This window comes from Primulina tabacum, chromosome 5 (genome assembly GCF_025594145.1).
Source record: "Primulina tabacum isolate GXHZ01 chromosome 5, ASM2559414v2, whole genome shotgun sequence".
Classification (NCBI taxonomy): domain Eukaryota; kingdom Viridiplantae; phylum Streptophyta; class Magnoliopsida; order Lamiales; family Gesneriaceae; genus Primulina; species Primulina tabacum.
This window is the reverse complement of record NC_134554.1, coordinates 7,187,989-7,206,592: the sequence shown is the minus strand read 5'-3', so window position 1 is coordinate 7,206,592 and position 18,604 is coordinate 7,187,989. Positions and strand designations below refer to the sequence as shown.

Genomic DNA, 18,604 nt, shown 5'->3' with positions numbered 1-18,604 from the left:
AAAAAAAATCAACCAGTCTTCAACGATAATCAAACTAGTTTACAATTATACAATGAAATCCTTGTACTAATTTTTTGAAATTTGATAGAAACCAAATTTTCATTCTCTCAAAATTCTTTCCCTCGCGATCTTCACACAAAGCTTAATTAGACCAAATAAACCATAAAATATCAAATATGATGGCCTAGAAAAAAAAAACCCGAAGTCTAAAACAATAAAGAATATGTTATCACCTGCAAATCATTGACACGAGTAAGTATGTGAATACATGGTAAAATGCAATTTAAAATACGGTGCACGATGATTGAAGATTTCAATCTCCACCTATCTATTTATCATCCATTCTTTGAACATTTTTCCTTATGATCCAAACCTCCATAAATAATTGCTCCACTTTATTTCCAAACATAGGAATCATTGTGTGTTAATAAGTTCAAGAAGTCAAACTATGATGCATATCTCGGTATTAGAAACAATCACCAACGTAAACACACACTGAAATAAGTGATATGCATAACAAAGTGTTACGTGGGTGATAGTCATATTTCGAACACGCGAGACAAAGTTTTATATCACGTGAGCTACCACTTGAACATGTGATATTCACTTCTAGATTATCGGTGTTGGTGGATAGAAGGGACAAACAAGACAAAAATATCGTGTTATGAAAGATGAATGATTGTGATGCCTTTATCACACATGAGTCAGGAAAAAATATTTGAAATGATTTATAATGGACTACAAAGAATTCATATAATAATTTGAGTTAATCATTTTTAAAGGACGATAACTATTAATGAGTAGTTGTTACATGGATTCATTGTACTATCACGCTTGCATGGCCAGTTCCGGCATGACCTTTTTTTTTTTTTGCTACTTAAAAAATGACATGTCAAGATACCAAAAATAGTCAAGTGAAATTTAGGAATGTTTTGAAACTTTATAGAGGAAAATGTTTTGCATGTACGCTCCTCGCGTGGCTATTATGATTTTGAACATTTGTTGGATTTTACCCAATTTACTTGCTCACAAACCCCAAATTCATACGAACATATTTACCAGTTTGCCCCCGGAGAGAACTCTACATAAATAGCGCCCTCTGAACCCAGTCACCGGAACAGTCATAATACAGAGTTTGGGATTAACTTCCGCGAATCACTTGCAAATTCCGAAATCAGTCGGGGCTAGGGTTTTTTCAATCGTATCTGGCTACATATTTGGGGGATTCAGGGGTGTGAATAGTTGAATTTGTTGGTTAATGTATGGCGTGTGTATATATACCGGTACAGAATTCGGAGGAGGAGGTGAGAGTGGCCCTTGATCAGCTCCCTCGCGACGCCACGGATATTCTTGACATTCTCAAAGCCGAACAAGCCCCTCTTGATCTTTGGCTTATAATTGCGGTGTGTTCATATACATTCCCTCCGTGTGTATGTGTGTGGTTTCCGTGTTTTGTTTCTCTCTCTTTTTTTTTGTGGCTTTTGTTTCTGTTTATTTTTGTATGGAACCTGTATTTGTGTATAAACATGTATGCCAGAATTGGATGTTTCTTGTCGTGCTTCATTCAAATAACCATGTGTGTGAGTGAAACGTTAGGAATTTTGCGTTTAATTTTGTGTTTACTTGGTGTGGATTGTGATTTCTATCGGATTTGTGCTTGGATGAATGTGCTTTGGAATGCAAGTTTGAATTTTGGATGAGCTTGGAAAGATTTTAATGGGCTTTTGTGCTTACGATGTTGCATACTTCAATATTTTTTTGCCAGTTAGCCTACAGGGGCTGTCTTTGCTGTGGGCGAAATAAGTTTACCTCACTTTCTGGTGCATTTTTTCGGTGTTGAGTTTTGTGTTAGCACAGTTTGATTTTTCCCTGTGTTCGTGTTTGAAAATGGCAATGTACTTGGTGCATTAAAATTTTTTGTTTGTGAAACATAGAAATTGTGAAATACCCATGTAATTTTGCATGTGTTAATATCCTTTTGTTCCCTAGTGGTTTGTGCTATGTCCTACTGATATATTAAAAATTGTATGCTATGCTCGTTCACCATCTGTACGAGAGACTTCAACATCTTTGTGCACGACGGCTGAAAATGTACAAAAAAACTATATTTTTTTGAAGGTGTAGGTTTATTATATGCTATGATATGAACACTGTACAGATTCTTGTCGATGCCAGTGCGTGTTGAATTTAATTTTCCCAAAATTCTAAAAAAATTTACTTGTTTGTGTGCAGAGAGAGTACTTCAAACAAGGCAAAATTGAACAATTTCGGCAAATATTAGAAGAAGGGTCTAGTCCTGGTATGCATTCTGGGTCTTTTACTTCTCGCATTTATTTAGGATGGAAGGATAATTATTGAATTTGATGACCGTATCTTGTTGCCTTGCCCATTAGTTCTTTTAGATATTTCACTAATGGTTAAGTGTCATTGCAGAAATTGATGAATATTATGCAGATGTAAGGTACGAGAGGATAGCCATTTTAAATGCTTTGGGGGCTTATTATAGCTACCTTGGGAAAATTGAGACTTTGCAAAGAGAAAAGGAGGACCATTTTATACAGGCTACACAATATTATAATAAGGCATCAAGAATTGACATGCATGAGCCTTCAACTTGGATTGGGAAAGGTATTTACAATTTTCCGTTGCATGTACCGACATAGTGACACTTTTCTCCGTCTTTGCGACAACAGTTACTTGGATATAAAACAAATCATTGTCATTGCTATTTACATCTTCTAAACCTCGTGATCAAATTAGTTTTTCATTCATATCGAAATGCAAGCATGGAAAAACATCGGTCCTCGTGGTCTTAGCAAACACAATAACCGGAAAAACAATAATCACTGGACGAAAAATTCCTCCAAAATGACCAAGTTTTTGCCAATGCTACAGATTTTAATTTTCCTCGCCGAATAAGTAACTTACTTTGAAAGAGAAGTAGCTTAATATGGACATTTCAAGATAGCTATAAAAGTTTCGCCTTGGGAAATAATATTGTCTAAGCAGCAATAAAAATTTGTTATTTACCTTTTAAGTTATAAGCTATTGTAATCCGTATAATTCATAACCTATAATTAGGGCTGTAAACGAATCGAATCGAATCGAATCGAATTTTATGAAATTTTCAGTATTCGAGCTCGAGCTCGAATTCGAATAAACATATTCGAGGCTCGATTCGAAACTCGAACTTTTATTATTTTCGATTCGAACTCGATTCGAACTGAGGCTCGAGTTCGAATTCGATTCGAACTCAAATAATATAATATATATTATATATATTACAATATTATATATAATATTATATATATATACTTAATAATATTATATATATATTCGAACATTATATATATATATATATACTTAATAATATTTTATTTATTTTTTAAATATAATGCTAAAGTTTGCGAACAGTTCGCGAACAATCGAACAATATAATTTTAGCTCGAATTCGATTCGAAAAATATTCGAACATGTTCGAGTTCGGCTCGAATTCGATAATTTCGAATTCGAACCAAATATTATTCGAACCGGCTCGAAAAGTTCGTGAACGTGTTCGGTTCGTTTACACCCCTACCTATAATGCTTGTCCCACATTGGTTGAAAATTAAAGTTTAAAATAGTTTATAAGTGATTTCTAATGGACTCCTATAGTAAATTGGATTAACCATTTTTATGAAGTTGCTACTATACGAGCCCATTGTACAGTCACACTTGTGCGTGCTTGGGTGTGTGGCATGACAGAGTGGTACCAGAAACGGTCATCAACAAGAACACTGAAATATAAGTGTTATGTAAGATAAATTGCTACGTGTATGATAGTCATCTCTAGATTTCCAACATTGGTGGATCGATGGGTTTGGCCGCGATGAAGACGCCGCGTTATGTACAAAGAGTCATTGTGATGATCTTGTCCCACATTGATTGCAAATTAAAGTCTAAAATGATTTATAAGTGGCCGCATGACATTGCCTATCAAGAATATTCTTTTTCCTAATAAATAAATGGAATTAGACCTAATAAATAAATGGAATTAGAAGTTAACATAAGCTTTTTAAAGAGAAGAATCTTCCATTTTGTCCCATTTTCTGTTTAAAAAGGTAGTGCACTTCCCCCCTTAACACCATTATTATGGCAGGAGCGGAACACTTGTGGGGCCATAGTGTGCAATTGCAAAATTGCCCGGCCCAATATCTCTTTCCATTTATGCAATAGTAGAAAATTAAAAACCTAACCCAAATTGCGATATAGTAACGTAAACATAGTTGTTACTGTTGCAATTTGCAAAACCAAATTTCTATTAGGTTTAGGGTTCCTCAGTCAACCGAACAACAGTCAACCGAACAAACAAAACAATATGTCTCAAGTTTATGATATCGGATTTTGAGCTTTATGAGGAGTATCGAAATGTGTTTCCGTTGTCTGGTATGGTTATTTTTATTATTCCTATGATTTATTGAAGTTTGTTAATTTGGGTATACACGAAAAATTTGCGTTTTTTGTTTATATTGAAGTAAAAATTTATTGCTTGAGAAGATTCATATTTCGTAGTTACACGATGATTACTATAAGAGTGTTTCTTTATTATGTTCAAGCATTTAACTCGTTTGTGTGTTTAGAAATTTGTGATTTGAAATCACATGTTTATCATCATGAACAAATGGATATTTTAGGTAGGAATTTATCTGTTTAGTTCACTTAGTATAGGCCTTTTTTGACGTTTCTAATTGCACTATTATTCTAGAGTCTTTTTGTTCAGTTTGATTTTTTAGGTTAAAATTTCTTGCCGTTGTTTTTTGTTGATGATTATTTTGTTTTCAGTTTTTTATATAATTTGAATGATAGAGATATTTTATTTGATTTGTGTATTTCGGTACCATGTTTTTACTGATTTTTAACGTGAATTATTGATTTAATTTGGGGGAATTTCTCTCTATAATTGCCAAAAAAAAAAACTTATACTCAATTTTTCTTGTAGGTATACTGCAATGAAAAAATGAAATACTTTTTATTCTTTAATAAAGAAGATGATGAATCAAAAACTAATCCAAATATTCCACAAAAGTAATCTCTCTTAACTTCACAATCATCGTCAAATACTAAAAGGTCCAGATTTGATAATGAATTTGGTATCGAATCACTTTGCAAATGGAACAGGAATTTTAACCAATTTCATGGTTATTTACATTGTGATAGGGATTGCTATGGACAAGTTTGATATTTTGAAGAATCATAGGCTGCAATTCAGCAGGATTTTTACACAATGTGTTATATTTTCCTTTTGTATGTGAACGTATATTACTTTGAACTAAATTTTGCTAAAAATAAATTTTTTTTTTATGCCACTATTTTAAGATTCAGCAGCGGAAGTCTTTTGATCTGATTGATATATGCTCGTTTTGGCATTCAGAGATACTTTTGAGTTTTAGAATTATGACACTCGTATGGGTTTTAATTATGGTATATTGCCCTTTCTGTCTGATTTTGAGCTTGGACATGAATCTTTAAGTGTACTTCACCACATATACCGAGGTAAATTTAATTAAGGATAGCCCGAAAATGTTGAGCCCAAATTAACCTGCAACTAGTAGAAAGAAATAATGATGTGAGGGAATTTTTGGATGAGATAATAAATACTCGATGCTTTCTTTCTATCTATATTAGAAACTTTTTTGGTATTTTTGCTGCTGCCCCAAGGATTTCTGATCTGTGGTTTATATTTTTCTCTTGCTTGTGGTTTGTTTGCTCTTCATGACTGTTGGCAGGTCAACTTTTACTGGCCAAGGGCGATATTGAGCAGGCTTTTAACGCCTTCAAGATTGTATTGGATGGAGATCATGATAATGTTCCTGCTCTTCTTGGTCAGGTATTTGAGCTCGTAGCCTGCCATCATATATGGTGATGCTTGTTAGGAAACTTAGCTAGTTGTCTGTTGCATCTTCCATGGATACTAAATTCCTAACTTTTGACTACAAATTCTAAAATAGATTGCTATTTATCAGTTCAAAATGAATATGGAGCTGAACTCCCTTTTTGAATTTCACGACTATATTTTTAATACTCCTTTCTAGTGCAGCAAGTTTTCTTTCTGACAATATTATTACCCTTTTTTTTCTTCTGTAGTCTACTTAACATATTTGCTTAGTTATGTAAATTTTTGACTTATGTTGGAGTTTTAGTTTATCGGGCAAATCTATATACTGCTAAAAAGATTAAAAGATATATCGATATGTATTTGTTCATCCTCCCTGCTAACATCTTCCAATTGAGTTCTATCAAACACGAGTTGAAAATCTTCTTAGCTTTGTTCGGACTAAATGTTTCATGCTTCATTTGCCATACATCTCAGCAGCTGTTAGAATAAATGTTTGAGTGCATATGCTATGGAATTCCATGGGCTCAATGTTTGTAGCATTAAATCGACCTTGCCATCATAAGATTATCTGATGTCAGATAGCCAATCATACGCAGGCATGTGTTCACTTTAGCCGAGGTCGCTATTCAGAGTCACTTGAGTTATACAAGGTTTGTTAATTGTTCTTTGTACTTCAAAATTGCTTCAGCATCTGGGTTCGGGGATGAGGGAGGTGGTTGGGGGTGGTGGAGAACTCCCGCCTGTCCAGACTTTATGTTTTATGACTTGCTGAACTTTAACAATTTTCATTTCCTTGCAATTATATGCGTGGTTAGAGAGCACTGCAAGTGTATCCTTGGGCTCCTGCTGTAAGACTTGGAATAGCTTTCTGCCATTACAAACTGGGGCATCTTGAAAAGGCAAAGCAAGCATTTAATCGTGCTTTACAGGCAAGCCGTTACTGTCTGGGGTTTGCATCTACTTAGTTGATATCACACGCAGCTTTAAATTTAGATTGGCTTCATGTTGATTTAAGCTTATGCTTTGACAAATTCTACACTCAGTTAGATCCCGACAATGTTGAAGCTCTTGTGGCACTTGGAATTTCAGACCTCCAAACGAACGAAGGTTAGTTAAGCTTTGGAGTGCCGATGTTGAACAGGACAAGATCTACAGATGGATATGATTTTACTATTTCTCGCTTTGTTAACTGTTGATTGATGGACAATTACATCTTATTTACCTGTTTCATCCACGGTCATGTCACCAATGAAGCAGCAATATAATTTATTGTAATCTCAGCTTTATCTTCTTCCACTTTTTGCATTGAATAATGTTTCCAAGCATGTCTGAGGATCACGTGAAGCATCAATCCGATTGTTTGCAGTTTCTACTTTCTGCTGTTTTATGCCATACTTTGATTTATGCGTATTTGAGAGTTAGATGAATTTATAAGCTTGGTCTTGGAATTCTAACCAATTCTTCCTTGCTTCTTACATTGTAAAAAACATGTTTTCAGCTGCTGGTATTATGAATGGAATGGAGAAGATGCAGAGAGCTTTTGAGATATATCCATTCTGTGCAATGGCACTGAATTATCTGGCTAATCATTTCTTCTTCACGGGACAGCATTTCCTTGTTGAGCAGCTTACTGAAACTGCACTTGCAGTCACTCTTCATGGCCCAACAAAGGCACATTCTTATTATAATTTGGCTCGGTCTTACCACAGCAAGGTTAGAGAAATCACTATGTGTACCTATTTTGCGTACTTGCGGATATCTTGTTTGCCTTTTTTGTAAACTTTATCCTATTTTGTCATATATAAAATATCGTTTCTTATTTAAAAAAAAAAGAGAGAAATCACTATGCGTGCCTATATTTTATCAGTTCCTGTTTTCCAATTTTGGTTTCTCAAAAATATTTGAGAACGTCCATGCTCATCTCTCTTATTCTTTTCCTCTAACCTTTTAATTTTTCCCATCTTGGTACCTGATGGACCTAGTCACCATTTAAAATTTATCATGTTTATAATCACTTTCTTGGATAGACTCCTATGCTTTGATCATACGGTTTAATTGCTTTCTTGATTCCAGGGGGACTATGAGAAAGCAGGGATGTACTACATGGCATCTGTAAAGGAAAGCAATAATCCTCGTGATTTTGTGTTGCCTTACTATGGTATGCTAATTGTCCTTATTTTTATTATACTGTACTGAGGATCGGTTGAGCATGGAATAAAGTGGAATTCAGTTGGTGTGTCAGCTTTAACTTTGAAATTTAAATAGTCATAGGATCACAGATATTGTGCTATTTATTTCCCATAGTGTAAGCATATTATTCATTTAAATCAAAATGAGAACATTTTCAAGACACATCATGGTGTCTCTAAATGCAGTGAATCATTTAATAATTGAATTAAGATAACTAAGCTTTGATGCAAATGATGAGTACAATTTCCACTTAATTAATTCTTTATCTTCCACTAGAAGAACTGAATGTCCATAATCTTATGACTCCAGCTTGAATCTTGATATGTACCTTGTCTCGCTTCTAAAGAATGATATTCACTTTCTCAAATTTTAGAAAAATTTACGTGTAAGGTGAATGAATGGTTTCAATTGTTTTAAATAGGTTTGGGGCAGGTTCAACTGAAATTAGGAGACCTGCGAAGTGCCTTGACCAATTTTGAAAAGGTTTTGGAGGTTCAGCCAGAAAATTGTGAGACCCTAAAAGTGAGAGTTGACAAATCTGTTTTTTTTAAATCTTTCCACTATGTGGTTTGTGTTTGGAAAAAAAAACTAAAAATCATATGTTTTGATTAGGCTCTTGGACACATTTATTCCCAGCTTGATCAGATTGAGAAGGCCCAAGAACTATTCAAGAAAGCCACAAAAATTGATCCCCGAGATCCTCAGGTGACTATGTTGATTTTTCTTTTTTCTTCAGTTAAGTTTTCCAGTTTGATGGTTTTTAACTACTTATATTGTGGCAAAAAGAATCACGAAGGTCAAGATAAATGTGTCATTCTGCTGCTATCTTCTCAGTCCTCTTTGGAAACATGAATAAGAGTAGGCTTATAGAACATGAAATAATTCTCTAATATTAGAACTAGATTCTAAATGTTAATTTATTAATTAAATTATAAGTTAATGGAATAAAAGTTTCTGGAGTATCGGATTTTAGAAACTTGGACAATGTAATATCATCTACTGTAAAGACGCATAATGCCGGGGAAAAATTACATGGAAATGGAAATTTTGCATGTGTTTACAGGGTTTTTGGTTGTTCTAATGGAGATGAGCTCACAGACTTCTGATAGCTTCTAAATAGAATTCTAATAGGTTCATTTGGATTGGAGCGTCAATTTTCTTTTTCTGTCCTTGATACAGCATGCATTAGTTTGTGTTTATTGATGTCAACTTAAGTATAACGATTTTGTAAGAGAATCTTCACAAAGTCTCAAACAGTGACTTGAGATCTAATGAGCTCCATTTACATGCTTCTGCCATTGATTTACAGGCTTTCCTGGATCTTGGTGAACTGTTGATTTCAACAGACATTATTGCCTCATTGGACGCCTTTAAAACCGTAAGAAACTCTCTACTATAGTATATTGGCTTGTTTCCAAACTTGATATCTGCACAGGCAGATCCATAATTCAGGAAGGGGAGGGTGAGAGCTGGTCATGGAGCGCCATATGATAAAAAAAATTTGGGTGGGGAGGTGAAACCTGAATTGTTGGAAGAATTATGTAGAAAATTTCAAAAAAATTTGGTGCTGAAAAATTCATGAATAACCTAGGATTTGAGTAAACAATTCCTCATGTTTGTATCGGTTGTAGTCTTAGGTAAAAAAAAAAAAGGCTAACTTATTTTTCAAGTTGCCAAATAAGAATGCATTATATTTATGCTCTCTTGTAGACTTGTACCACCATCATTGAAGTTCTTTTGTCTTTGCTTCTGTTTGGTGTACCAATAAACTGAAAGCTGAACATTCTTTTCCAATCTGCCATACCATAGAGCCATTCTTCTTTCTAATGGTTAGAAGGCCTGTAAGTCCCTAAACCTTGTATCTTTGACCAAACAGTGGAAGTTTTTTTGAGAACTTGCCTATTCAGGGACTGCAATACAAGAAGAGCTGAGTATTTACTGCTAGAGAAAGCCAGTAGGGAGCGCGCACACACACACCACACACAAACATACTCTTGTAGAATTTATAATAGTTTTTAGAAAGGGAACACAAAAATCGAAGTTTTTCATCTTAAGGCTTTCTTAGGCTTTTGCAGTAATAATATAGAGTACAAAATTGTAAAATGCAAATAATCTTGTTTTTTGAGGGCCAAACTAACTGGATATGGTGTGAAACTCTCATGGACTATTCAGATTATATCTCATTTTCTCAAACTTGTTTCTTGGCAATTTCAAATTTGAAATTTTTTCGCCTTGTAGGACTACTGTTAAGAGAATTTTATAATTTCCTATCTCAACAAGTATACAGTGTTTTCTGATTCCCATTTATTGGTGAGATGGATTATTGGATACCGATGTAACGTTATCCATAGAGAATATTTCACTGTTTCTTCTTCTGTACATCTCTGCGGTTTTTCCCTGTCAAAATGTGTATTTTTGTATTTTAATGCTCTTGTTCACTTGTCTTTCCATTGTTTGGAGTATTTTGACTTATATTTGAAGACATATGGGTTAATTATTTTTTTCCCATGGATAAGGATTCGAGGAAACTCAAAATGGTCAGATCCATTCCCACATTATCTTCAGCCATCTATGTGGCATATGTTTTCTTCTGGCATCTGAAACACACCACTAGATTAACTTTATATCTTTTTGTATTGCTGAAGTCTGTTTTCTGCAGGCTCGTAACCTGCTGAAGAGGGGGAACGAGGAAGTACCTTTAGAGCTACTTAACAATATTGGGGCGCTCCATTTTGAAAGGGGAGAGTTTGAGGTTTGCTTGCATTATTTACCACTTGAATTTAATAGGCTTAAGATTCCTGTCAGTTCTAATTGAATCATTTCTGAGGTGGCTCGATGTTTTGTTACTCCAGCTTGCTGATGAGACATTTAACGAAGCTCTAGGAGATGGTGTATGGTGCAGCTTTTTTGATGCTGGAGGAGAACCGATTTTAAATTTGACACAATCAGATGCTAATGGAGATGCTCCACATCATGAAGATTGGCCAAGGCCTAGTCGTAGAAGACAATCCAGTTTAATTAATAACATGCAATATCCTGTTGATGCCAGCTCTACTACCCATCATTATAAGGACTTGCAATTATTTCATCGACTCGAGGAACATAATATATCAGTGAATCTCCCTTGGAATAAAGTTACAACACTATTTAATTTTGCTAGAGTACTGGAGCAGATGCATGACACCGAATTAGCCAACATCCTATACCGCCTGATATTATTTAAGGTATTAGTGGCTTTCTTGTCCCTGCAGTTTTGTTGAAGGAGTGGAGTTGAGTAGTTTTGTTATTTTTTGTAGTACATGTAAGGTACCACAGTAATTGTGCAATTTATGTTGGTTGTGCATCTTCCTGAATTGTATATTATACTTCCATTCAAATAATTAATTGAGTTAGTGTACTAATTATTTTGCAATTAGGCCGTGTAAACCACGCGCTATCAAATCCTCATTCAGTTACAACCTATTTGTCAGTTGATTAGTTTTATTCCTTGGACACAATGCGTCAACAGATAAAAAACTAGCAAATAATGTTAAGCCGTTTTTGTCACTTTTTTAACTAGAAAATTATTCTCGATCATCATCAGTGACATTCCCGTTCTGTTTCAATGCCCTGTATTTTGGCATTGTTTTATGAGTTCAAATAAAAGTTAGTTTGTCCATCTTGGGTGCTTATCTTTCGATTAGTGTGGTGTTTGGGGATTCTCAATCAACGGTGGTGTTTGGGGATACTCAATCGACAGATCGTACGGATGCTTCTCAATCTATATCGCTGTTAGAATAGGCATCAGTAGTTTTACGAAACCTATGATCTCTTCCAACTGGGTGATTTGTTTGATATTGGTATTATGAATAGTTTGATGAGGTTGGGATCATTCTAGCACATACTCCTGATACTTCCCGTGAACTTTTTTGGCTTGCTTCTTCTTGTAAATACAGTTGTTTCTTATCTTTGTTATTATTAATTTCAGTATCCAGATTACACAGATGCGCATTTGAGGCTTGCTGCGATTGCAAAAGCTCGAAACAATGTTCAACTTTGTCTTGAACTGGTAGCTATAGCTGTCTCTCAATATCATTTACTCTTCCTTTTTTAGTATGTATTCTTATTCTTTGTTATCAATTTTATCCTTTAAAAATTTCTTTTTGGTCATAGATTGGTGATGCACTTAAGGCGGATGAGAAGGGCCCAGATGTTTTGTTAATGCTTGGTGACTTGGAGCTTAAGAATGATGACTGGCTGAAGGCAAAAGAAACATTCCGCAATGCTAAGGATGCAACGGATGGAAAAGACTCCTATGCTGCAGTTTGTTTGGTATAAACACTACCCTGAATTCTTTCACAGTTATATTCTTTGATTTATATAATTTTAGACCTTTATATTGTCGGATGCATTTGTTTTAGTTGTTTCATCCTTTGGAATTATTGAGATTACATGTATAATAACTTACAACATCAGTTGAATTAACAATTTTTGTTTATTATGCATCTTCTTTGTTATTACTAGGGAAATTGGAACTACTTTGCAGCAAATCGCAGTGAGAGAAAAGCTCTTAAGTTGGAGGCTACTCATTATGAGAAAGCCAAAGAACTTTACACAAAAGTATGCAAGTAACTTCTTTACCTAGAAACTGCCACATTGAGTAGCTAGGTGTTTTTCCTCCTTTTCCTCTCCTCATCATTTACAATCAAGCTTTTAGTTCTGGGATTACATGTGGTAATGGTGGCTTCCTCTGGCTTTGATTTAGTTATGTAGAAACATAAGTCCTCTTTATGATTTATTCTCAACTGAGGTGTCGTTGGCAGTTTTTGCTTTTTTTCTTTCATTTTTTTGGTCACCTCTAGACTTCTTTTCATGGAAAATTTTGTGATATGCGACTATATATTTCATTTACCAGGTTCTGCTTCAGCATCCTGCTAACCTCTATGCAGCTAATGGCGCTGGTATGGTGTTTGCGGAAAAAGGTCAATTTGATATAGCCAAGGAACTTTTTACACAGGTCAACTGAACTTGATATTGAATAGTCAGAGTGTGAAGTAGGGATATTCACTTTTTATGTTTCTTGTTGCAGGTCCAAGAAGCTGCGAGTGGAAGTTTCAATGTCCAAATGCCAGATGTCTGGATTAACCTTGCTCATGTTCACTTCGCTCAAGGAAATTTTGCATTAGCTGTGAAAATGGTTGTTCGCCAACGCTATCATTTTTCTGATTAAGATGATATAAACCTGTCTTAACTGTGTATATTTTATAACATTTTACTCATTTTTTCAGTATCAAAATTGTTTGCGCAAGTTTTATTATAATACGGACAGTCAAGTGCTTCTCTACTTAGCGCGTACACACTATGAAGCTGAACAGTGGCAAGATTGTAAGAAAACCTTACTAAGAGCTATTCACATGGCTCCTTCAAATTACACATTACGATTTGATGTAGGAGTTGCTCTACAAAAGTTCTCCGCATCGACACTTCAAAAATCGAAAAGAACTGTGGATGAGGTTATCATCCTTGATCTTATCATGTTTTGTTTCGACTTATATTGGCGGGAATTCTGGTATTATTATCTTTGCAAGTTTCCATTTTGCTGATAAGCAACCACTAGATGAGCACTTCTAGTCGTGTGATTGTTCGAGTGTTGAGTAACTTTGAAATTGCAGGAACTATACTGGTTTTCAGGATATTTGATGTCTTAAAGTATCATATAAGCCTAAGATATCAGGGCCAGTACTTGAAATATTATATATCAAACATATCAAAATCAGGAATTGTTCCTTTATGCTTATCCACGGTCCTTTCATTGAGCTACTTAATAGTTTTACTGCACTAGGGTTGGGTAAACTGTTGATTTCCAATTTTATAAGTTGAAAAAACATAAGCCATCAAAAACGTTTCTGTGATCTGATTATGGAAGGAGTGTCCACTGCTGTTGCTCTTAGTTTTCATCCACTGAATAGATCATGACATGTTCGCCTTTGTCAATGCTGAAGGTTTTCTTGTGTGTATATTTCAATAAAAGCATGTTGACTTTTTCAGAATGAAAATCCCTCCTTGGAATATAATTTATGTTTTAAAATTCATTAGCCGAGTACTGCCATCTTGTAGCGTTTGTTTCTCTGTACCAATTTTTCTCTTGTAACTGGTGGGCTGTTCTCATTCTGCCTTTGAAGTCTCTCTATCCCTTCCTCTCTCTCATGTATGGTTTATTTATGACATAGATACGAGCTACAGTAGTGGAGCTTAGGAATGTTGTGCGTTTGTTCAGCTTGCTGTCTGCATCTTCAAACCTTCATCTTCATGGGTTCGATGAAAAGAAAATTGAAACTCATGTTGCATATTGCAAGCACTTGCTTGAAGTAGCTAATGTTCATTGTGATGCCGCTGAGCGAGAAGAGAAACAGAATATGCAAAGACTGGAAGTTCTGCGTCAGATGGAGCTGGCTGAAGAATCACGCAGAAAAGCGGAAGAACAGAGAAAAGTTCAGGTAACTAACTATTTATTTGTTGATGTCTTGTCTTACTGAGAGTAATTTCTCCCTCTCTTTTATTCAATGACATAAAAAATTTTAACAGCTGGAGAAAAGAAAACAGGAGGATGAGCTGAAGCAAGTTATGCAGCAGGAGAAGCATTTGGAGCGTATCAAGGTAAGGGTTGTTCATTATCTTCTCCTTGGCATATATTTGCATTTTTCGGAAACTTTCTTTCACTATCCTATTTATTTTTTATTTTCTGCTTGTTGCACTTTGTAAATCATAACTGATACGGCCTTCATGCGACATTGTTTGACTCAAATCAATGGGAATTGAGAATAGTATTTTAAAAGTCAAGCAAAAACGCGGAATAAACAAATAAAAAAACAATTGATTTTTGAAAGACAAGATAGGTTGAATTCGGGCTCGAATCTTTCATTTTCGATGGATGGAAAAAAACCTCGACCCAATGTTAGAAAAACATGAACCTTGGTATATGATGGATTAGTGAGGACGCCACCCCACACGTAGGCAAAGCACAACGTGATGATAAGCGATATTTCGAAAGCCACAAGGATCATACTTTGACAAGTTCTTCAAACGCCCACCAAATTGAAACTTAATAAGTTTGATTGATATGTTCAAGATGAACAAAAGAGAGAACTCTCCAATATATTATTGAAAACTCAAATATGATCTTTTTTATCTTACAATTTCGCATACATGTATATACAGTAAAACCTATCTAAAATAGCTTTACTGGGTTCATATCAAATACTAATCAAATAAGTCCTAAAATTAAAATAAATGAACAATATTAAGGCTCAAACTGACAAAGTAGACCTTCAACTAAATTACATAATTATACATGCCCGATAATCAAATAACTTGAACTTCTAAGTATAATCTTTTAATCTTTTATCATTTTTGAACATGTTCATGGCTTCATCTTCATATTATCTTATCTTCCACTAATTTGTGAGGATCAAAGTGCATGAAAGATCCTCCATCAATATACTTGTTGGACATGGCAAGTGTCGTCTCAATGAGTATCACATCAGTAAGTCCTCGATATGTTGATATAAATTGAAATGAAAAGGTGCAATATTCATATAATCATCTTGACTAATAAGTCATTTAATTCTTCGTCAGGTATGAAAACCTCGCCTTTCTCCTTTAGAAACTTTGGAGGACTATTTTTTTCCACAAATTTGTGCTTGCGTTTGTTCAGTTATTTGGCAATGTACTTGAAACTTCCACTATAGGCTCTGAAACGGAAATGCTATCTTCAAAGTTAAATATCTTCGAGGTTAATGCTTTTAAAAGACTATAGTTATGGGATTTAAAAATCAATACCCACTCACTCTTTAGGAATCAATCACCGGGTCTCAAAAGCGTTTGTTACCTTCCATTTCATGATCATTGTTTCAGTTGAAGCTGTCGTAATGGAGAAAATGTTGGGGATTAGTTACTGCATTTGACATGGTTACAGTTGGTTTAAGTTCTTGTTCAACTTCATGAAAAAAGTCTGTAATGGTCCTATTACTGTGGAAAAATTGCTGGGAGAACTATTCTTCATATATAATTGATTTTACCTAATTTTTGACCTTTAAATGAATAATCTCTTCGAGTTTCCAAACCTGCAACAATCCCTGTATTGCAATAATTTTTATATGTACTGCAGGAACAATGGAAGAGTACTAATCCTGCTCCAAAACGAAAAGATAGATCCCAGGCTGACGATGAGGAGGGTGCCCATGGTGAAAAAAAGAGGAGAGGTGGAAAGCGGAAGAAAAAAGATAAGAAATCACGCTACGAATCAGAAGAAATGGAAGCTGGGGTGGAAGATAGAGAAAACGTGGGTTATGAAGACGCATATGCAGACACCAATACGAGCTATGGAGAGCAGTATAATGAATTGAATGACATGGAAGATAACCAAGACGACATTCCTCAGGATCTCCTTGCTGCAGCTGGGCTCGAAGATTCAGATGCTGAGGATGTTGATGTAACTCTCTCTCTCTCTCTCTCTCTCTGCGCTCCCCCCCCCCCCCCCCCCCCCCCCCCTCTTTTCCTCTGTATATGTTTATAGTACATGCATATACTTTATCATATATATGCTCGACCGAACTCCTATGCCAATGGTAACAATATAACTCTAATCTTTAAACTTTAAGTAGTTTAAGCATTTCGATTATTGTGTCATACACACATTATCACATGGTATAATATGCACACATTTAAATCCCCAACCATATATGTTCGTACATATGCGTGAATTTATAGATCCTTGTGCATTTGTACGTCCATTTTAGTTTTTCCTGTGTTCTTTGCTTCCGTTTCATCTCAAATCTGAATCCCCAACTTGGTGCAGGCTGCATCTTTGAACATGAGTCGACGAAGAAGGGCTTTGTCAGAATCTGATGACGATGAACCAGTGCAGGGACGGCCTGCAGAGCCGGATGAGATGGAGAGCGATGGAGAAGTTGGAGTTGATCCAGGCGTTATGGTTGATGATGAATAAGTAGTAGCCTTTAGAATGAGCCCATCTGTCATTGTTGTAATTGCATGTTGTTTGACGTTTATCGTGAAGTCTTTCAAATTCAAGATACTCTGAAACCGGGTAGGGAGAAACATGGGGTTTTTCAAAAGATTATACTTATATATTGGATACCTTAATTGAAGCTTTTAGCTATAAACTTCAATTTATGACAAGTTGATTTCTTAGTACTGCTATTTTCATGTTTGCCTGATATTGCTCATCAATCTAACATACATGAACATGCACATTATATTTCTATATAGTTCTAAATTATATTTTTCGACAAATTTTATAAATATTGTGTTTTGCATCGATTTGACTTGCCTCATCATTTTTAGGAGGGTACATCTCAGATTGTCATGATTTTTAACTAAAACTATCACCGACGCACATGCGACACGGCACGCTGTTTCATTCATTACGGTTACATGTTTAAATGACCATTTTAGCATATAATTATAAATGAAGTCTCGGACGTGTTGCATAATGAAATGGAACGTACGTGATCCTTGTACTAACGAGTAGTGTGGAAATATTTTCGAAAAATAATCCATTGATAACCTAATGAAGATCCAATGTATATCTTCTTTAATGTATATCGTTACATCATACAAATTTTCAAGTATATGCTTAAATATTTTAGTATACTAGCACGGCATCGAATCTTAGTACGGCATCGAATCTTCATTTTGTAATCAAATGTGTGTGTATTGATTATGATGTTTGCATTATTCACCACAAGGAAGTCAATATATTCATTTGCTTTATAAATAATTTCATTTTTTCAATTTTCGTCATTTTTCTCCGAAAACTTTTATAGTCAAATTTAACCGATTTTACAGTTATTTAACTTCTTTTGAATTACCTTTTATTTTATTCCCTTTGAAATTACATGTCATTTTAATAAATGATTTGGTTTTCTAATAGCATCACTAATATTAGGTATATTTTATAAATCTCTTGAATTTCCAATAAATGATACGCAGAGAACGATTTTCTGTCTAATCTCATCATCTCTCGGTTGATTCAATCCACAATTATGCCTTCAATAATAATGCAATCGAGTTATATTAATCTTGATATACGTATGAAATGCATTTATTGTTTGAACAATTCGCCATATTACATAACTAGTTATGGAATGTAATCCATAATATGAAATTTATAAGCACAGTACTCTTGTCAAAAATCATCTTGTTACTATTTCCGCTAACATTTATTCTTACTTCTCATTATCATTCTAATCTAAAACGAGTGGAATGCCTATTGGAACCGTAGGAGTATATTAATTAATATCAAATCATCAATTAGTTATTAGGCAACGAAATGCAAAGCCATGCCACCGTAGTAGTACATCATTTAATGCCAACATACTATTTAGTCATTAGCCAATGATAAGACAAGAGAACTCAGAGAAAATTTTTTCTTTCCAAACTTAACTAAAAAAATAGCCAATAAAATATAAAAAAATTCACAACTGAGATTTTTACAACATAAAACATTGGGGGACACACATTTATGTTGGAGAAAGCGAT

The 18,604-nt window shown here is 34.7% G+C and overlaps 1 protein-coding gene across 1 annotated transcript; it reads left to right on the top strand.

Annotated features, from left to right (window-relative positions):
- The first annotated feature begins 1,042 nt into the window (after nt 1–1,042).
- On the top strand, nt 1,043–17,265 carry LOC142546042 (protein CTR9 homolog). Its single transcript, XM_075653528.1, has 24 exons — nt 1,043–1,403; nt 2,233–2,299; nt 2,434–2,628; nt 5,766–5,866; nt 6,472–6,525; nt 6,691–6,804; nt 6,919–6,982; nt 7,374–7,588; nt 7,949–8,033; nt 8,487–8,587; nt 8,678–8,770; nt 9,375–9,443; nt 10,725–10,817; nt 10,918–11,289; nt 12,033–12,113; nt 12,218–12,376; nt 12,569–12,664; nt 12,960–13,061; nt 13,134–13,241; nt 13,333–13,557; nt 14,275–14,541; nt 14,630–14,701; nt 16,212–16,535; nt 16,902–17,265. The coding sequence occupies exons 1-24, from the start codon at nt 1,263–1,265 to the stop codon at nt 17,049–17,051; spliced, it is 3,348 nt and encodes a 1,115-aa protein (XP_075509643.1). The 5' UTR covers nt 1,043–1,262; the 3' UTR covers nt 17,052–17,265.
- The last annotated feature ends 1,339 nt before the right edge of the window (nt 17,266–18,604 follow it).